Genomic DNA, 20,575 nt, shown 5'->3' with positions numbered 1-20,575 from the left:
GCAAGTGAGGGGTCCCACAGTTTGGGGTGAGGGGTCTCGCAGTTTAGGGGGGGTGAGGGGTACCACAATTTTGAGGGGTAGCTTTATGGGTCCCAAGGTTTGGTGCTTGGAGCACACCAGTCTGCAGACTGAACATCTTTAGATGGTTCAGGAAGAGGAGAACATTCAACTCCTCACAAACTGGAACAAGGTGAATATCGTAGCATAGAGGGAGGTTCATGCTGTTACAAAGGTTTAAACTGATAGGCAGAGGCATGGGATACACAATCGATGAGCAATTGGTGAGAAGGCTAACTCGGCAGAATGGGCAGAGCAGAGCGTGGACGTTTGGTATATCGGGATGGGATGGCCAATTCACATCCATTTTAATGAGTCTGGCTGGTAAAGCAGCTAAATGCAGTATGATGTTGCTATCACAGAGAAAGATCAGGACCGGCAACCGGCATTCCAAGGTAGAGAGTCTTCAGTCACGACGGGGGATGTAAAAGAGAACGCAGTGCAATATTAATCAAGGAAACCGTCATGAATGAGATTGTTTTAGAAGATTCTTCAAATTAGGTCATATGGTTAAATCTTAGAAATTTAAAGGGGTGTTCACTTTGTTAGAGTTATATGTTATATTGTTAGCCGGATATCAAAAAGCAGGCACGTAGGCAAATTACAGACAGGTGTAAGAGATTACAATATTTCTACTTTCTCAGCATGAATTGGGATTGCCTCAATATGAAAAAAGTCAAAGCATGAAAATTTCAGAGGTGCATGCACGAGAGTGGTTCTAGCCAGTACGTAGACATACCTTCTTATGAACAGATAGTGCCAATCATAGGGTGAGGAACTGAGCAAGTTATTGAACAGTCAGTGAGTAAGGTTTTCAGAAAAAGAGACCGACCATAAGCCAGTAACAGAAAGGGATAAGGGTGTTCTAGATATCATGGTCCAGAATTTGGAGATGACTGAGTTTAATATCAAGATTTAATAGCAAGGTCTTGAAAGGTAAACTGTGAGTAGCTATCTGCAGGTAATGGGAACAGGAGTCATTCTAAAGTGATGAAGGTTTGGAGTGAATGATCCGATGAAGTGCAAGGACAGCAAGACTGTGGATGTCAAGGGAAAGCAAGGCCTGGATAAAACAATTAAAGCAAAGCATCTGGGACTAAAGAGGTGAAAACAGTGGAAATCCTTCGGGAAAATTAAAAGTGTAGGGGGGTACATGGAAAAGAGATTAGGAAATCAAAGATATTACAGGTGGAGAAGTAAAATTTCAAAGCCCATTTAAATTACATTTAAGGGCAAGAGGGTAACTAAGAGGGACCAAATGGATAAAGGGTCTAGGCGAGCGAGGCCTTTACAAATAGTTTTCATTTATATTCATATAGAGTAGATAATTTTATTTGGAGAATTCAGAGAGGGAGACAGTGATATTCTAGAACTTATTATAGGTCAGCCCTGTGTAGGGACAATCTAATTAGTGAAATATGTCCCCACAAAATTGACAAATCACTACTGAAATTTTTTGAAATACTGAATAAAATTTGCTCTAATTGAATTAATTTTTTTTTAAAGCTAATAAATCAGCACTTAATGTTTTTCAACCCAGTTTCTTGATGCATGTGCAGATGATGCAGGTTCACATTACGGAAAAATCACAACGCTGACCATTTTCTAGGAAAGCAAGCCCCTACTCCGTAATGCAAGGGGTACCTGAGTCATTTAAAATGAAGCAATGTGAGTTGTCTTGGCGGGTTTAAAGATGGATAAATCCCCAGAGATTGAGGATGCATTTCAGGTCAAATGGGAAGCAAAGTTGGAGTTTGCCCCGCCCAGACAGAGATGTTCAAATCATCGCAAGCCACAGGCAAGTTTCAAGAGACTGGAGGACATCATATGTACCTTTATTGAAAGGGGCAGTAGATATGCCAAATAATTATATAGGCCAGTTCATCTAATGTCAGTGATTGGGAAATTATTGGGAAAACGACCTGAGGAACAAGCTTATTCTATTTTGGAAATGCAAGGATTGATCAAAGATTTTTAAATGGCTTTGTTTAGTTGGGTGGGAATGAGATCGGTTTGACCAGATTCATTGAATTAATTCATTTTTGAAGAGGTAGTAAAAATTGATGTTAATAGTGAGGAGGATAATGTTAAACCACAGGAAGATATTGATCACGATAAAATGGGCAGAGCAATGCAGATGGAATTCAATCCTATAACTGTGAGGTCATGCACTTTGGATGAACTAATGACACTGGGACATATACCATGAATGTAAGGCCCTAGGGAGTATTGACGAACGGAGGAATTGTGGGTGACAATTCACAGATCTCCGAAGGTGACAGCAAAGTGGTGAAGAAGGTGCATGGGATACCTGCTCTTATTAGCCAGGCCGTTGAATATAAGATCAGGGAGGTTAGGGAACAGGCTTATAAAATATTGGTTAGGCTTCAGCTGGAGTAATGTGTACTGTTCTCGTCTTCCTATTACAGGGAGGAATTGATCCTTTTTATTGAGGGCCTCTGCCAGAATCTGGAAGGTGCTCTGTCAGAATATGGAATACCGTGTAGTGTTTTGCCTCCTTACCAAGGGAGGGTGAACTTGCCGTCAAGGGAGTGTAGCTAAGGCTTACGCTAATGGTGTCAGGAATGGTAGATTTGCCTTACAAGGCGAGATAAAGTGGACTGGGCCCGTGCTCCCTCATATGCTCATTGAAATGTACAAAACTCTTCCCATCAGGGAGGGCACGTCTCCCGGGCTGAGAAGTCTAGGATGAGGGGTCCCAGTCTGGGAATACTCCAATGCTTAGGTCTGGAGAGGCGCGGGGATTGAGTTCATTCAAAGCAGAGAGCGACAGATTCCTGGAGTTTGAAGGAAAGAAAGGTAATTGGGATGATGCAAGAAAATGATGCAGAATTCAAAATGGGCACCACTGCTGGTTTATAAAGGTTCACCATTACTTCCCTTGTACTCTTTCTTTGCTTAGAAAAAAAAACTTGTGTTCATCATGATCTTTTCAGCCTGCTCGCTATTTTCAACAGAACATCCAATGGCATCCTTGACAGCAGACACACAGGATCTTTGTTCCTGTAACCATTTTATGGCTCCTTTACACTTTCTCTTCTCACTCACATTTCTCAGTATTACATTTCACGGACCGAATACATGCCTATTCACTGGCCCTCCTAAATTCCCCGCAAAGATTATCACTTCCCTCACAATTCACTACGGACCCAAGGCTTATGGCATCTGTACATTTGGAAATAGAGCTCTGTACACTCATTTCTGAGAAAGGCAGAACTTTCTTCATAGCTTCCTGACAATGTCAAATCAACTAAAGGGCAGGAAGTGCAGTCTAACGACAGTGAGCAGCAGAGCGAGGTGCAGACATCAATGCACACTTACCACTTCCGCCCTCCGCAGTATCAGAGAAGGCAGCATAGGGGTTGCAGCTCACTAAGCCACAACTTACAACCACTCCCTCCTTCCAGATACTGCAGCAGCTCAACCCTTTGGTGCACAGACAAGGTAAAGCATCGCAGGCAGGGCCAGGGATGAGGATTTCCTGTGGTGGTCTCCTGCTTTGGCTGATGTCTGCAGGTAAGACCTTTGCTCTCCTTCTGCTGCCTGGCTCAGGGAGGTTAGCTGGGCCATCATGTCCTGGGGCATTTCTTTCTCCACACTGGGAGGACAGGTGCCAAGACAGACCCATGGCCTAATCCCTCATCTCACTTTCCCTCACACTGTCCATCTCATGGTCCGTCTCTCCCTTCCCACCCCACCCACACATTATTTCTCTTGCTCTGCAACCTCCTGTCTGCGTCCCTTATTTCGTGGCCTTCTTTGCCTTGTACTCTCTCTCTCTCTCTCTCTCTCTCTCTCTCTCTCTCTCTCTCTCTCTCTCTCTCTCTCTCTCTCTCTCTCTCTCTCTCTCTCTCTCTCTCTCTCTCTCTCTCTCTCTCTCTCTCTCTCTCTCCCTCCCTCTCTCTCCCCCCCCCCCTCCCCAATCACTCCCTCTCTTTGCCTCTCTCATTGGCAGTGGTGCTCTCTGTGTCTGACAAATCTGTGTTTTTTGAAGATCCTGTCTCACAAATCTGATTGAGTTTTTTGAAGACATTACCAAAAAGGTCGATGAGGGCAGAATTGTAGTTGTATACATGGACTTCAGCAAAGCATTCAATATGGTTCGAATGGTAGGCTGCTCTGGGAAGTTAGATCGCATGGGTTCCAAGGAGAGATAGTTGAATGGATAGCAAATTGGCTTCATGGAAGGAAGCAGAGGGTGATGGTGGAAGGTTGCTTCTCGGACTGGAGGCCTGTGACTAGTGGTGTGCCTCAGGGTTCGATGCTGGGATAAATGGGTCCCTTTCGGAATGGCAGGCAGTGACCAGTGGGGTACCGCCAGGTTCGGTGCTGGGACCCCAGCTATTTACGATATACATTAATGACTTAGATGAAGGGATTAAAAGTACCATTAGCAAATTTGCAGATGATACTAAGCTGGGGGGTAGTGTGAATTGTGAGGAAGATGCAATAAGGCTGAAGGGTGACTTGGACAGGTTGTGTGAGTGGGCGGATACATGGCAGATGCAGTTTAATGTAGATAAGTGTGAGGTTATTCACTTTGGAAGTAAGAATAGAAATGCAGATTATTATCTGAATGGTGTCAAGTTAGAAAGAGGGGATGTTCAACGAGATCTGGGTGTCCTAGTGCATCAGTCACTGAAAGGAAGCATGCAGGTACAGCAGGCAGTGAAGAAAACCAATGGAATGTTGGCCTTCATAACAAGAGGAGTTGAGTATAGGAGCAAAGAGGTCCTTCTACAGTTGTACCGGGCCCTGGTGAGACCGCACCTGGAGTACTGTGTGCAGTTTGGTCTCCAAATTTGAGGAAGGATATTCTTGCTATTGAGGGCGTGCAGCGTAGGTTCACTAGGTTAATTCCCGGAATGGCGGGACTGTCGTATGTTGAAAGGCTGGAGCAATTAGGCTTGTATACACTGGAATTTAGAAGGATGAGTGGGGATCTTATTGAAACATATAAGATAATTAGGGGATTGGACACAGTAGAGGCAGGAAACATGTTCCCAATGTTGGGGGAGTCCAGAACAAGGGGCCACAGTTTAAGAATAAGGGGTAGACCATTTAGAACGGAGATGAGGAAGAACTTTTTCAGTCAGAGAGTGGTGAAGGTGTGGAATTCTCTGCCTCAGAAGGCAGTGGAGGCCAGTTCGTTGGATGCTTTCAAGAGAGAGCTGGATTGAGCTCTTAAGGATAGCGGAGTGAGGGGGTATGGGGAGAAGGCAGGAACGGGGTACTGATTGAGAGTGATCAGCCATGATCGCATTGAATGGCGGTGCTGGCTCGAAGGGCTGAATGGCCTACTCCTGCACCTATTGTCTATTGTCTATTGTTACCGTTTATCATCTATATCAGGACCCTCCAAACTTTTCAGCCTGAGGGCCACATTATATATATGGCACATTTTTGCAGGCCGTAGGAAAAAATGAAGAAGTGTGAGTTTTATAAATTTAATGAACTCAAAAAAGTTTAGACTAGGTTACATTAGATTAGATTAGGAAAGGTTAAACTAGGTTAGGTTAGATTAGGTTATTTTTCATTAGGTTTATATGGCAACAAATAAACAATATTCAAATTTTAAAAAGAGCTTGAAATATTGGGATATATATACAGTAGGAACACAATTATTTAAAAAATAGAAAAAAATACAGCGACCATCACTGGGAGAGAGAAAGAGGAGAGAAAGAGAGGGGTAGAGAGGGGGAGAGAGAATGGGGGGGGGGGAGGAGACTGTCTGGGTAGAGGGAGCAGCGGGTGAGAGCGGGAGCGCGGGGAGGGGGAGGGTGTCAGGTGAAGGAGCACTGCCACTTGTGGGAGCTGCTCTCTCTCTCTCTCTCTCTCTCTCTCCCTCTCTCCCAGAGCCAGCAGGATCTGTGCCGCTGCTCCACTGTCTTCCCTGGCCCCGTCTCGCTGGCTCTCGCAGAGAGGGAGAGGGGAGAGAGGGAGGGAGCACCCCCCGCAGGTGGCAGCGCTCCTTCACCCTCTGACACCCTCCCCCCACCCCCGCGCTCTCACCCGCTGATCCCTCTATCCCGACTCTCTCTCCCCCCCCCCCCCCCCTCTCTCCCTGGATTGATTGGTGGCGGCGGCGAGGAGGGAAGTTTCCTTGGGCCTGTTGTTTGCGAGGTGGCGCTGCAATCTCTCGCCTTGTCCTGGCTCTGGGTCGGTGGCGATCCGCTCTCTGGCGAACCTTCGCCGGCAGCTTCTGCCTCCAGTCCCCACCGCCGAAGAGCTTGCCTCGGGCGGATAAAATCTCGTGGCAGGCTGGATGTGGCCCACGGGCCATAGTTTGGAGATCCCAGATCTATATCAATGATTTGATTGAAAACATACACGGCAAGATTAGCAAGTTTGCGGATGATACAAAATGGGTGGTTTTGCAGATAGTGAAGATGGTTGTGAAAAATTGCAGCAGCATCTTGATCGATTGGACAGGTGGGCGGATGGATGGATGATGGAATTTAATACAGAGATATGTGAGGTGTTGCATTTTGGGGAGTCTAACATGGTCAGGACATACACAGTGCATGGTCGGGCTCTGGGGACTTCTAGAATGTTGATAGTGGAGTCGCAGGTGGTCAAAAAGGCTTTTGGCACATTTATCAGAGTATTGAGCGTAGAAGTTGGGAGGTCATGTTGCAGCTGTATAAGACATTGGTATATTTAGAGTATTTGGAGTAATGTGTTCAGTTCTGGGCACCATGTTACAGGACAGATGTTGTCAAGCTGGAAAGGGTACAGAGAGGATTTATGAGGATGTTGCCAGGATGAGATGGTCTGAGCTATAGGGAGAGGTTGATTAGGCTGGGACTCTATTCCTTGGAGCACAGGATGAGGGGTGATCTTATAGAGGTGTATAAAATCATGAGAGGAACAGATCGGGTAAATCGGGGAGTGTTTCTTGCCCAAAGTAGGTGAATCGAGGACCAGAGGACAGGTTTAAGGTGAAGGGGAAAAGATTTAATAGGAATCTGAGGGGTAACCTTTTCATACAAAGGGTGGAGGGGGTATGGAACAAGCTGCCAGAGGAGAGAGTTAAGGCAGGGACTATCTTAACATTTAAGAAACAGTTAGACAGGTTTATGGTTAGGACAGATTTGGAGGGATATGGACCAAACGTAAGCAGGTGGGACTAGTGTAGCTGGGACATGTCGGCCGTTGTGGGAAAGCTGGGTTGAAGGGCCTGTTTGCGTACTGTATCACTATGACGCTGACTCTATCTCCTGAGCTCCATCTCATTTGTTTTCTCCACTTTGTCTCTCTTTGATGCTACCTCCATCTCTCTCTCCCTTTTTCTCCTTTTATTCACTCTATTTCCATTTTATGTCATTAATACCATACTCACATTATGAACAAAAATGTTTATTCAGCCCATAGCTTCCTGTTACACAGCAATAGATTAGAAGTCATGACTCCCTGACAGTGCAGAGCTCTCTCAGCACCAGACATCCCACAGTGTAGCGGTCTCTCAATGCTCCCCCCATCACATAGTGCTCCGTTCCCACTTATCCCACAACGTGGCGATCCCTACCCACTCCTTCCCAGACCCCTTTCCACTGGCATGGAGCTCCCAACCTGCCCACTCCCCCACCCCATGGCACAGGGGTTCCCTCATTGCCCTTCCCAGTGTGGCATTCCTTCAGCATCGCCCATCGTGCAGTTCAGTGCTTCCTCAGAACTGCCTCCCTCCCCAAAGTGGGAGAGGTGGGGAGGGAGCATTCTGGAGGTGCATTGATGGACAGGAGAGATAAAAACCAGGAGACAGGATGGGAGCGACTGAAGTAAAATTAGCTGTGATCTAAGTTAATGAAAAATTTGATGGGCTGATTGACCACATGTTTCTGATTCAAATGTTCATGGGAGTCATAGAGATTGGGGGAGAGTTTGAGACACAGTGGGGGAGGATGTGGGATAGGGAGGATGGGGGGTGGGGAGGATGTGGGATGGGGAGGATGTGGGATGGATGTGGGATGGGGAGAATGTGGGATGGATGTGGGATGGGGAAGATGTGGGATGGGGAGGATGTGGGATGGGGAAAATGTGGGATGGGGAGAATGTGGGATGGATGTGGGATGGGGAGGATGTGGGATGGGGAGGATGTGGGATGGGGAGGATGTGGGGAGGATGTGGGATGGGACGATGTGGGGAGGATGTGGGATCGGGAGGATGTGGTATGGATGTGGGATGGGGAAAATGTGGGATGGGGAGGATGTGGGATAGGGGAAAATGTGGGATGGGGAGGATGTGGGATGGGGAAGATGGGGCGGGGAGGAGGAGTGAGAAAATCGATGGGGTATAGATGAAGAGGGAAAGGAATGGGATGGAGGAAGGGATGATGGGGGAGAGAGTGAGAGAGAGCAGGAGGGAGAGAGGGTGAGAGTGTGGGGATGTGTGGAGAGGGGGTGTGGGAAAGCAGAGTTAGGGGTGTGGGGGGAGAGATGTGGAATCGTGGTTTTTGGAGAGGGAGGGTGGGGGGGTAAGAGAGAGGGAGGGAGGGAGGGTGGGGTCGCAGGAGAGGGAGGATGGGGGTGTGAGGAGAGGGAGGGAGGGAGGGAGGGAGGGTGGGATGGGAGGAGAAGGAGCGAGGGAGGGTGGGGTGTGAGGAGAGGGAGGGTGGGGTGTGAGGAGAGAGAGAAGGTGGGTGGAGTGTGAGGAGGGGGAGGGTGGAGTGTGAGGAGGGGGAGGGTGGGGGTGTGAGGAGAGGGAGAGGGGGAGGGTGGGGGTGTGAGGAGCAGGAAGGAGGGTGGGGGTGTGAGGAGAGACAGGGAGGGAGGGTGGGGTGTGAGGAGAGTGTGGGTGGGGATGTGGGAGGAAGGAAAGGAGGGTGGGGGTTGTGAGGGAGGGAGTGGTGTGTGTGTGGGGAGTGAGAGATAGGATGGGGTGCTGGAGGGAGGGAGGGGGTTGGTGAGGGAGGGGGTGTCTGGAATGGGAGGGTGGGGCTGTGTGGGAGAGAGGGAGGGTGGGTGGTGTGAGGGAGGGAGGGGGTTGGTGAAGCGGAGGCAGAGCTCCATGCTGAGGGTGTCTCTCCTCTCCCAGCTGTCAGTGCCGTGGACTTGAAGACCCTGGAGTACCCTATCAACGCCAGCCTGCTGCAGCCGGCCTGGTTACCTGTGCAGGTGGGTGCCCTGCCCCAGGACGCCGAGCTCACCTGGAAATTCCAGGGCAAGGGAGGGAACTCCTTGTCCATCATCGCTCGCTACGAAGCCAACGTGAAGCGGGTGAAGTACTTCAAAGATCGGGTCAAGCTGCTGGACAACTTTACGCTGAGGATCGACAGCGTGAGGCTGGAGGATGTGGGGACGTACACTGTGTCGGTCACTACCCCCACTGAGCTGCAAGCGCATGTGAACCTGCGGGCGTACGGTCAGTCCCTTCATGCCTCTCCCCGCCCCTCCGCTTCTCTCCGACTGCACGGGGACGGGGCAATGCTGGTGAAGGTTGTGTGCTTAATCCATTCCCTCAGTCCTCGGCACCACGCCAAGTTTGCAGATGATACAAAAGTGGGTGGTATGGCAGATAGTGAACATGGTTGTCAAAGATTGTAGCAGGATCTTGATCGGTTGGTCAGGTGGGCTGAGGAATGGTTGATGGAATTTAGTACAGAGGAATGGAGGGAGAGGTTGAGCAAGCTCGGAGTCTTCTTCGGAGTGCAGGAGGACAAGAGGTAATCTTATAGTGGTGTATAAAATCACGAGAGGAATAGATGGAGTAGACGTACAGAGTATCTTGCCCAGAATAGGGGAATCAAGAACCAGAGGGCATACTTTTAAGGTGAAGGGGGAAAGATTTTATCGGAATCTGAGGGATAACTTTTTCACACAAAGGGTGGTGGGTGAATAAGACGAACTGCCGGAGGAGGTAGTTGAGGCAGGGACCATCACAACTTTTTAGAAGCAATTGGACAGGTACATGGATAGGACAGGTTTAGATGGATACGAGTCAAACGCTGGCATGTAGGACTAGTGTAGATGGGATATGTTGGTCGGTGTGGGCAAGTTGGCCTCAAGAGCCTGTAGCCACGCTTTGTGACTCTATGACCCCAGCCAGACATTGCTGGATTAAATTATTGTGAATGTGATATTATTGTAAGAATTAGTCAGGAACGATATGTCTGGGTGTGAGTGTGGTGCTGTGTACGTGTCCTGCCTCACTCACTAGGACACTACTGTTTGATATCCACTGGTCCTGTTTATTGTCCCTGCTTACAACATCAGAGCTCTGAACTACTGTTCCAACGCCATTTCCTTTTCACACATCAGGTTCCCCTGCCTATCTCAGAACCTTGCTCGGGACCATTGGCCGAGGGATTCTACAGATTTCTCATTGTTCGGCAAGCTAAACAAAAATCTTCTGTTCTCTACCTCTCTTTCCTCTTGAAGGAGGAGCGTTGTAATGGATTTGCTTTTCACACCGCAGGAGGCCATTCGTCCCATTGGGACCAGGCTGGCCCCCAGCGAACAATCCCACATTCCCGCTCCTCTGCTCCTTATTTCCATATAGCCCTGCAAGTGTTTGTTTTCTCTCTCTCTGTCTCTCTCTCTCTTTCTCTCTCACTCTTTCTCTCTCTCTCTCTCACACACACACACACGCAGATGGTCAGGTACACAAAGCACCAACACACAGGGCAATTTACAACAGGCAATTAACGTCTTTGAGATGTGATAAGAAACTGGAGCACCCAGTGTAAACCCACACCGTCAAGGAATTGAAACAACCTGCGTGGATAGACTGAATGCATAGGGAACTTTTTGGGTCGGACATTTTGTCTTGCTGACATTTTGTTGATTGATTCAGTTTGAGGAAGGGTCCCAATCCGAGATGGCGGGGGGTGGGAAGGTAAGGTCGAGATCGGGGGTGGGGGGGTGGGGGAGTAGGGCGAGATGGGGGGAGGGGACACAATGTGGGAGAGGGGCGCGAGGTGGTGGGGTGAGGGGTATGCGGATGGTCAAACGAGACGAGCTGGGCAGAGGGGTGTGTAGCTTCCTGAGTTCCTGTACCAGGGATGGAATTGTGCCCTGGTTGCTGCTGATCCCTCTCCTCCTTTTCCCTGCAGAGCCGGTGTCTGGAGTCAGGGTGGAGGTGGCCAACATCAGCTCTGGACACCCCTGCAACCTGACCCTCAGCTGTTCTGCTGCGGCCGGGGACGAGCTGAACTTCGGCTGGAGCCCCGGGGCCGGCTCCCCACTCGGGCAGGCATCCGACGGGGGCGATCAGCTCCTGCTGTCGCTGGGGGCCTCAGACAGAACCGACTATGCCTGCACGGTCTGGAATCCCGTCAGCCACCAGACCGCCAACTTCACTAGCGAGCGGGTGTGTCAGCAGCACTCGGGTAGGTCTGCACAAAGAGCAGGATAAAGAGGTGGGAACAGGGCAACAGTGGGCAAGCGGGAGACAGGCAGCAGGGTAACACATTACACAGGAGGAGCTCATGGAAATAGGTCCTTCGTCCCAACTTGTCCATGCCTACCATGATGCCTAACCACTGATCCCATTTGCCTTCTAGGGTTTTCCTATCCACGTATTCGCATCTTCTTCTACTGCCTCCTCTGGCGACTCCTTCTATATACCCAATGCTGTGTGAAAACCTTACATCTCAGATCCTCTAAATGTATTTGTTCTACCCGTAAGGCTGTTCTACTCCTAAATTGTCCTGCCCAAGGAAAATGCCTCTGTCTATCTTCTCTATTCCCTCATACAGGGCCTTCTCCATCGCTGCTCCCACCCTATGGAACTCACCCTATGGAACTCACTACCCCAAACCGTCAGAGACTCCTCCTCACTCACCACATTCAAAACATCACTGAAGTCTCACCTCTTCAGCACTGCCTTCAACCACTAAAGGTCACCTCACCTTCTGTCTCCTTTCTCTGCTCGTTTACTTATTTATCTATTTATTCACTTCTCTATGTTCTAGAAATCCCTGTAAAGCGTCTTTGAGTGTTTGAAAAGCGCTATATAAATGTAATGCATTATTATTATTATTATTATTATTATTATTATTATTATTATTATTATTATACTATTATAAACCTCCATAGGTTCATCATCTCTCATGTGCAGTGTGCAGTGAAAATAAACCCAACCTATTCCTTCTTGGAACTACAGTCCTCCATTCCAGGCAACATCCCGGAAGCTCTTCTGCACTCTCTCCACTGCCGCCACATCCTCCCTGTGGTGTTTCAACCAGAACCACTGCAGTCTAACAAACAACAATATGATGTCCCAACTCTCGAAACCTTGGCCAACGAAGGCAAACATACCACAAACTTTCTTCACAACCTTTTCCACCTGTGTCATCCGGTTTAGGGAGCTATGAACCTGCACTCCAAGGTCCCTCTGATCATCAATACTCCTAACGTTCCTGCCATTTACTCTACATGTCATACAACATATCACAGCACAGCAGAGAAACAGGCGCTTTGATACGTCGTGTCCGCACTAACCATGATGTCAATCTAAACTAATGCTACCTCCCTGCACATAATCCATGCTGTTCATGTGTCTGTCTAAATGCTCCTTAAACCTTGCTATGGTGTTTGCATCCACCAATCATTGTGATGTGTTACAGGCACCTACTATTCTCTCTAAAAGAAAGACTTGCCTTCTATAAGGTTTCCCTCTTTGCCTTTAAACTACACCATCTACTATTTGAAATGTCAATTCTTCCAGAACTTTATTTTAGAGTTACTGCGTGGAAATAGGTCCTTTGGCCCACTGAGTCTGCGCCGCCATTGAATACCTTATACTAGCACTATCCTACACACTAGGGCCAATGTACAATTTTTACAGAAACCAATTAACCTTTAAACGCACGCCTTAGGAGTGCATGAGGAAACCGGAGCACCCGGAGAAAAGCCACGCAGTCAAGGGGAGATCGTACAAAGCACCCACAGTCAGGTAGTCAGGATCGAACCCAGGTCTCTGGCGCTGCATGGAAGCAACTCTGCCACTGCACCACCGTCTGGTCCATGGTTTAATAGGCACTTTGGTTGGCAGGGTTGACAGGGATGTTGGGCCAAAGGATGTTTCGTTGTTGATTTTGATATTAAGGAGAGTGGTCAGCTTTAGAATATTGGCAGAGAAATGGCAGGTGTTTTATACTTTCCCATACTACTTCATCTGGCAGCGTTTCCCATATATGTGTGAAAAGTTTTCTCTCTGATCCCCTTTAAATTGAACTAACGGTTAATATGGCAGACTTAAGATTGACTTCTTGAGAGTGAATCTATGTAACTGGCCCAGATGGAGACCCTGGCCACACGTCAGGAACAGTGCAGATCAACTGGCAGAGGTATTCACAGACATCTTTAACCTCTCACTTCTACATTCGGAGGTCTCCAACTGCTTTAAGAAGACCACTATCATCCTGGTGCCAAAGAAAAGTAGATAATAGACAATAGACAATAGGTGCAGGAGGAGGCCATTCGGCCCTTCGAGCCAGCACTGTCATTCAATGTGATCATGGCTGATCATTCTCAATCAGTACCCCGTTCCTGCCTTCTCCCCATACCCCCTGACTCCGCTATCCTTAAGAGCTCTATCTAGCTCTCTCTTGAATGCATTCAGAGAATTGGCCTCCATTGCTTTCTGTGGCAGAGAATTTCACAGATTCACAACTCTCTGACTGAAAGAGTTTTTCCTTATTTCAGTTCTAAATGGCCTACCCCTTATTCTTAAACTGTGGCCCTTTGTTCTGGACTCCCCCAACATTGGCAACATGTTTCCTGCCTCTAACGTGTCCAACCCCTTAATAGTCTTATACGTTTCGATAAGATCTCCTCTCATCCTTCTAAAGGTAAGGTGGTGTTTCTTAATGACTACTGTTCAGTAGCTCTGACATCCCCCATCATGAAGTGCTTTGAGTTCCTTAACTCCATCTACATGTTTGCAAATGACACCACTGTGATGGGTCGGATCACAAGCAATGATGAGATGGAGTACAGGTAGGAGATAGGGAACTTAGTAACATGGTGTCAGGACAATAACCTCTCCCTCAATGCCAGCGAGGTGAAGGAACTACTTATGACTTCAGAAGATGCTAAAGTGAAAGTGGTTGAGAGCTTCAAGTTCCTTGGCAGTAAATATTACCAATGATGATAATATTGGTGGATGAACCACATTGAAGCAAAAGCTAAAAAAATACATTGACGACTCTACTTCCTGAAGACATTTGGCACATCTCCAATGACTCATCTTTGCCGATAACATAGGTCCAGAACCAGAGTGCAGAGGTTTAACGAGGAGTGAGAATGGTTACAATTGGAGAGTGAAAGGAGCCTCTATTACAACTTCATAGATGAGTGCATGAATGTAAGGAAGAAACAAACGCTGGAAAATGGGATTCATCTGGTTGAGTATTTGATAATCAGCATGGATATGGTGGGTTGAACGGCCATTCCTGTGCTATGTGATTCTGGGTCTCTATTCACTTAAAGTTGAATAAAACTATTGATTAGCTCGCTCAATACCCAGGGCACAGGTTACAGTGACATTCCCTCTACACTGTCCTGTCAACACACCCCCACTGACATTACAGTCACTGTATCCCAGGGATGTACAAGAAACAAAGGTATAAAGCATGATTAATAAGTTTGCAGATGACTCTAAAGTGGGTGGTATTGTACTTAGCAAAGATGGTGTCAAAAATTACAGCACAATCTGGATTGTTAGGACAGGTGGGCTGAGGAATGGTTCATGGATTTTAATACAGAGAAGTGTGAGGTGTTGCATTTTGGGAACGCAGACCAGGGAAGCACCTTCTCTGCACCTTTATTTTAAGGCAGATACAGATAGATTCTTGATTAGTACAGGTGTCAGGGGTACGGGGAGAAAGCAGGAGAATGGGGTTTGGAGAGATAGATCAGCCATGATTGAATGGCGGAGTGGACCTGATCAGCCAAATGGCCTAATTCTGCTCCTATCACTTATGAACTTATGATTTCCAGTTTAACGACCTAGCCTCACCAATGTCATGTACAACAATAACATGACCTCTCAACTTCTATATTCAATGCTCTGATGAAGGCCAATGTGGCGACAGGTTTCTTAGTCACCCTCTCTGCTTGTGACTCTATGACTGTGCCAAGTGAGGGTGAGGAATGGAACAGCAGGACACATGCTGATGGTACTTAGGAAGTGACTCCTTCAAACTAGCCTGTTGAGGTCCGTGGCTATGATGGGGAAGGCATTGAGGTACAGACAAGTATAAGGTTCCCTCCCAACGTATAGAAAGGCAAGGGAGAATTCCTGCAGGCTCTGTGACCACAGTGGGAGCACAGCCCCTGTCAACCCTGTGCTGGAACTTGATTGCTGTTGATGTCTCAGTTGTCCTTCATTTCCTGTTCTCTAGTCTCCATGGATCGTGTGACCTTCATCTCAGCCATCACAATCTCCATCTGTGTATTTTTATGTCTCACATTTGCCATATATAAATTCTGCAGACGACGCAAGAGTGTCTCCCTTCCAGGTAAGGTGTCCCTTCTACCACAAACAATATGCGTCCTTTCTTGTTTTTAATCTTTCTGTGATTTCCCCCTCCCCAATGCTCCCCTCTATTGCACCGAGTGTGTTGCTCACAGCCCCTCCCTGTCGGGGCCAATCCCACCATCTCACAGCTCCTTGGACAGGACCTGCTCCCTGCACCCACCTCCATGTCAACCCTTCCTCAAGACTCAACTGGGGAACCTTCCCCCCCTGAGGGCGGGACCTGAGGGAGGGGTACACAATGCCACTTTCATCTTAAAGCAATGCCCTCTGACTTCTCCACCCAGGAAAAGGTTTCTGACTGTCTATCCGATCTATGCCTCATAATTTTTTGTACAGGTGCTGGAGGGAGTGCAGCAAAGGGTCACTGGAACGATTCCCAGGATAGGGGTTTGTCCCAGGAGGAGAGAGGAAGCAGACTGGGACCGTCCTCTCTGGAGTTTAGTGGAACGAGAGGTGATCTCACTGAAACTTCCAAACTCCTTCCAAGGCTCGACAGGGTGGGTGCGAGGAGGGGGTTTCTTAGTAATGCTAGGTAAAACCAAAGCCCATTTTGTGAGGAAAAAAATGCATAGAATATCATAGTTGCTGAGGTAGTGGTTCGTGTTGTACGATGCTCGAGAGCCTAATGTTTGCTGGGAAGAAGCAATCCTTGAACCTGGTGGTCAGTTTTCAAGCTCCCGTACCTTCTTCCTGATGGTAGTCATGAAATAAGATAGTGGCCATGCTGACGTGGGTCTAAGATATTCAATCAGATTCGCAATCTCCCTGTGTACTCCCTGACTCATTGTTACCCATTATTTGTCCAACAATCGTGGTAACGTCAGCAAATTTAAACATGATTTTGGAGCTGTATACTTATGGTTAGAAAGATAAGGAGTGACTGAGCAGACAACATTGAAGTCTTGTGCAGGAAGGAACTGCAGATGCTGGTTTAAACCAAAGATAGTCACAAAATGCTGGAGTAACTCAGCGGGCCAGGTATCATGTCTAGAGAGAAGGAATGCGTGATGTTTCTGGTCAAGACCCTTCTTCAGACTTCTCTCCAGAGATGCTGTCTAACATTGAAGTCCTGATGATTATCGAGGAGCAAGTGTTGTTGCCAAAACTGGCGAAGTTAGTACAGAAGTTGGGGCTGAGGTAACAGATGCCATGGTCTCACTGAATGGGGCAGCAGGGGTTATGGACCAAATGGCCTTTCCAGCTTCCGTCTCATATATTCCAAAGGATAGTGTGGTGGGTCCCCGCGTTATGGGGTTGGCAGCCACTCACAGTGGACAAACATGAATCCAGCAAGGTTTTGAATCTGCCCCATTCACCATGGGTAATGTCCTCAGCTACAATCCATGATTCTTTGTGGACAATTCTTATTACAGATAGATGGGGCCCCGAACATAACGGAGCAAGTGTCTACAATGACTATGTGAGTGTGCTGTTACCTTCATCCTTGCAAGGGCTATAGAATTGGGAGTGGGTCGGGGGGATTATAGAGATTGGGATGGAGGGGTACCAGAGATGTGATCTGGTGATGTAAGCAGATGTAGTTGGGAACAGGATGAGCATCAGATGTGGTGAGTTGGGGCAGGGATCTGGTAATCAGCCAGAAAGGGAAGGGAATTGGGAACAGATGGAGGATGGTGATGGAATGGGATAGGGATAGTACGGTGAGGATTTCGGGATAGTTGTCTTGGGTTGTGTGGCGAGGGTTTTGGGACGGTGGTCTGGGGTTTGCTTGGTGAGAGTTTTGGAGGTGGGTCTGGGGTACATGGTGAGGGTTTTGAGGGGTGGTGTAGGGTTGCATGGTGAGGGTTTTGGTGGTGAGATTGGGGTTACATGGTGAGGCTTCTGGGGGGTGGTCTGGGGTTGTGTGGTGAGGGTTACGTTGGGGGGTGTCTGTGGTTGCGTGGTGAGGGTTTGGGGGGTTCTGGGAGGAGGATTTGGGGGGGGGGGTCTGGGGTTGTTTGGAAAGGTTTCAGGGGTCAGGTGGTAGTGGGGTGTGAGTGGGGAGGTGCTGCTGACGTGACAGTAGCCACGTGGGTGAGCTGTGCTGCACAGTGTATTGTCGGGACACAGGTGGGGGCTCATCTGCTTTACCAGCTCATCTGCTTTACCAGCTGGGAGTGCTGGGGCTGAGCATTTCCTTGAGAAGTCCTGGTGACAAGATGTGTATCTTTATTGACAGGAGAACACCACCCCTCAGATCGAGGCTGGAACAGTCTATGCCACCGTTAATATGAATTGCAGATCATGAGCAGCTGCTGGTCTTGACAGTGGTCACACCAGGTCCATGCAAGTCTGTCCCCATCCCCATCCCCACCCCACCCACGGTGACCAGGACCCATTACCCCACCATTCCTGAGAGGTGGAGAGTAACTGCACCAACCCACCCCTCCACCGCACGGAGGGGGAGGAACCAACTGGATATCTCACAGGTTGCCTCCACGAGGAGGGGCTGAAGATATTTGGCCTTGCTGAGCTGCCTTGGGCACCGCAGCGCTGGTGCAGTGTGGTGATGGGAGCCGATCAAATAGCTTGTCTGTCTCCAGAGCTGTTGGAGCTGCACTCAGCCCCGGGAGAGGAGCATTCCGAAACACTCCTGACTTGTTCCTTTGTACGTGGGGAAAGGCCTGGGGTGTCCATAAGTGAGTCACTCTCCACAGGAAACCCAACCTGTGATGGAGGGAGAGAACTCCCAGCTCTCATTGATAAGCACAGACCGAGGCTTTCCTGATTCCTGGAACAGCTGGACCATGGAGTCCATCAATGTCAATCCCCAGGGATCGAACACAGAAAGCATTTTATCGGGATGCATCACAACATGGCTTGGGAACAGCTCCTCCATCCAAGACCGCAGGAAATTAGAGTTGTGGACATCATGCAAAGCAACCTCGCTTCATCGACCCCACCTACACTTCACGCTGCCTCGGTGAGGTCACCAGCATAATCAAGGATGAGTCACACCCAGGCCACTTGCTCTTCTCCCCACTTCCATCAGGCATGAGGTGGAGGTGTGAAACGCATACCTCTGGATTCAGAGATAGTTTCTACCCAGCTGTTATCAGGCAACTGAAGACCTCTCATCAGCTAGAGTGCAGTACTGACCTATCATCTACCTCATTGGATACCCTCGGTCCAGCTTTAATCGGACTTTATCTTGCACTAAACATTATTCCTTTTATCCTGTATGTGTGCATTGTGGACGGCTTGGTTGTAACCATGTAGTCATTTTGCTGACTGGACAGCACGCAAAGCTTTTCACTGTATCTCAGTACATGTGACAATAATAAATACTCCCAGCTCAGCTTATGCATGGGGAAAGCTTTGTGCAGAAGGGTACCATTCTTTGATTAAAATGGTTGTTAGTTTACCTTGATTCTCAGCTTCCACTCGGAAGGGATCTGTAGACAAAGTTACCTTTGCACAGGAAGAGATTTAATTTATGGCCACTGGGTGTATTAACCTCCTTCGTGTAGTCCTTCTGGTGAAGATGCGTCCAGTGTGGTTGGGGAGGGAGTTCCACGATTAAGATCCTGTGACGATGGAGGATAAGCGATATATTTCCCAGTGGGACTTGAAGGAGAACCTGCAGGAAGTGATGCTCCCACAAGCAGTGCTCATCCTTGGAGGATAGAGTAAGGTGATGTATTATGAGAAGGAGCAGTGAAGCAGAGAACACAGATGGCAGGTTGTGGGGTGGCATTTGTGTGTAGGGGTGGTAAGGAGTAAGGAACAATGTGTGCGTGGGAGCCACAGGAGTGATAAAGGGAGAATGAATGAATGAATGGGAAGGAGTGAGGCAAGGGGGGGGGGGGGAGGGTAAATTGTGAGAGGCTGGGTTAACCCGACTCCTTCCCGTTCCACACCCACTCCAGAAAGATCCCATCCTTCCTGGAGTCAGAGCACTGGGATGCTGAGGTTGGGACCTGATCAGTGGTGAGTGCACTGCTGTGATGAGCAGTGGTGAGTGTACTGCTGTTAAACTTTGAGGCTGTTATTCTCTGCATCCATGAATCAAGGGGGGGGGGGGGAATACAGTGCTAGAGTAACTCCATGGGCCAGGCAGTGTCTCTGGAGAACATGGTTGTGATGGTTTTCGGTCAAGAATCCTAACCTTCCCCTATCTCTCTCCTCACAGGCCCAGATGTTCCCTTTGGCTACTCAAGGTCCTGGGACCCCATCATTCTCCCAACAAACCTTGATATCCTCTGCCAATGGATCTGGTAGCCTACCCACCTCTCAGGACTCTTTGTTCCCTATGTCTATGGATTGGGGACCTCGCCTACTCCCCACAGATCCTGCTGTTCGCCGTGCCTATTTATGGATCCCGGGGCTGGACTTTTCCCCAACATTTATGCTGGTATATACTCTCTCCTTTTGCTCACCCTCTCAAGCTGCGATTTAGCTGGCAGTCCCTTTCTTCAGTGTATTGGTTCAGAGGTCTCTGTATCAAATGGCATCTGCCACTTACCTGCCCAGTCTACCAGCCACTCTCGCAGTCTGTTCCTGCCCTCCTCATTGTTTACTGGGCCACCGGGTCTGGTTGTGATGACATTTGAACCTGCTCACCAGCTCCAAGTCATGCGGGGTTGGGAGGGGGAGGGGGGTTGTGATTGAAAGGAAATTGAAGTTTTATTTTAGGTATCGAGCCATTGTGATGTGATCACCCTCCCCCTGAAAGAGCAGCAAAGGCAGATTCAAACAGGACTTTTCAAAGGAAGTCAGTCATCTCAAGTGTTATGAGAAAAGGTCACACAGTGTGGGTTGTGGAAAGACTATGTCAGACATTTTCCTCAACACAATACTGAAGGCCATCACCATGACTGCTTCCTTAGTGACCTGGGCCGCTGTTTACTGCATCCAGCTATTGATTCAGGAACCCATGTCACGATAGTGCCGGAGAGGATCTGCAGATCATACTGACCAGCTGAACAGTCCAGCTCACCTCCAATCCTCAGCCCCTACACCAGGTTAATGTAAATGCAGAGGGTAGGCACTGTGAAGTTTCCAAATGAGCAGG

At 48.5% G+C, this 20,575-nt stretch overlaps 1 protein-coding gene across 1 annotated transcript; it reads left to right on the top strand.

The window, feature by feature from the left end:
* Positions 1–1,750: 1,750 nt before the first annotated feature.
* Positions 1,751–18,804, top strand: LOC144605561 (CD276 antigen homolog). The gene is made up of 7 exons (XM_078420975.1): positions 1,751–1,855; positions 3,486–3,594; positions 9,112–9,438; positions 11,129–11,404; positions 15,425–15,541; positions 16,935–16,981; positions 17,741–18,804. The coding sequence occupies exons 1-7, from the start codon at positions 1,751–1,753 to the stop codon at positions 17,807–17,809; spliced, it is 1,050 nt and encodes a 349-aa protein (XP_078277101.1). The 3' UTR covers positions 17,810–18,804.
* Positions 18,805–20,575: the final 1,771 nt, after the last annotated feature.

The sequence above is a fragment of the Rhinoraja longicauda genome, chromosome 24 (genome assembly GCF_053455715.1).
Source record: "Rhinoraja longicauda isolate Sanriku21f chromosome 24, sRhiLon1.1, whole genome shotgun sequence".
NCBI classification, from domain to species: Eukaryota; Metazoa; Chordata; class Chondrichthyes; order Rajiformes; family Arhynchobatidae; genus Rhinoraja; species Rhinoraja longicauda.
Note: the sequence above shows the minus strand (reverse complement) of the source record. Positions and strands in the feature narration are given on the sequence as shown.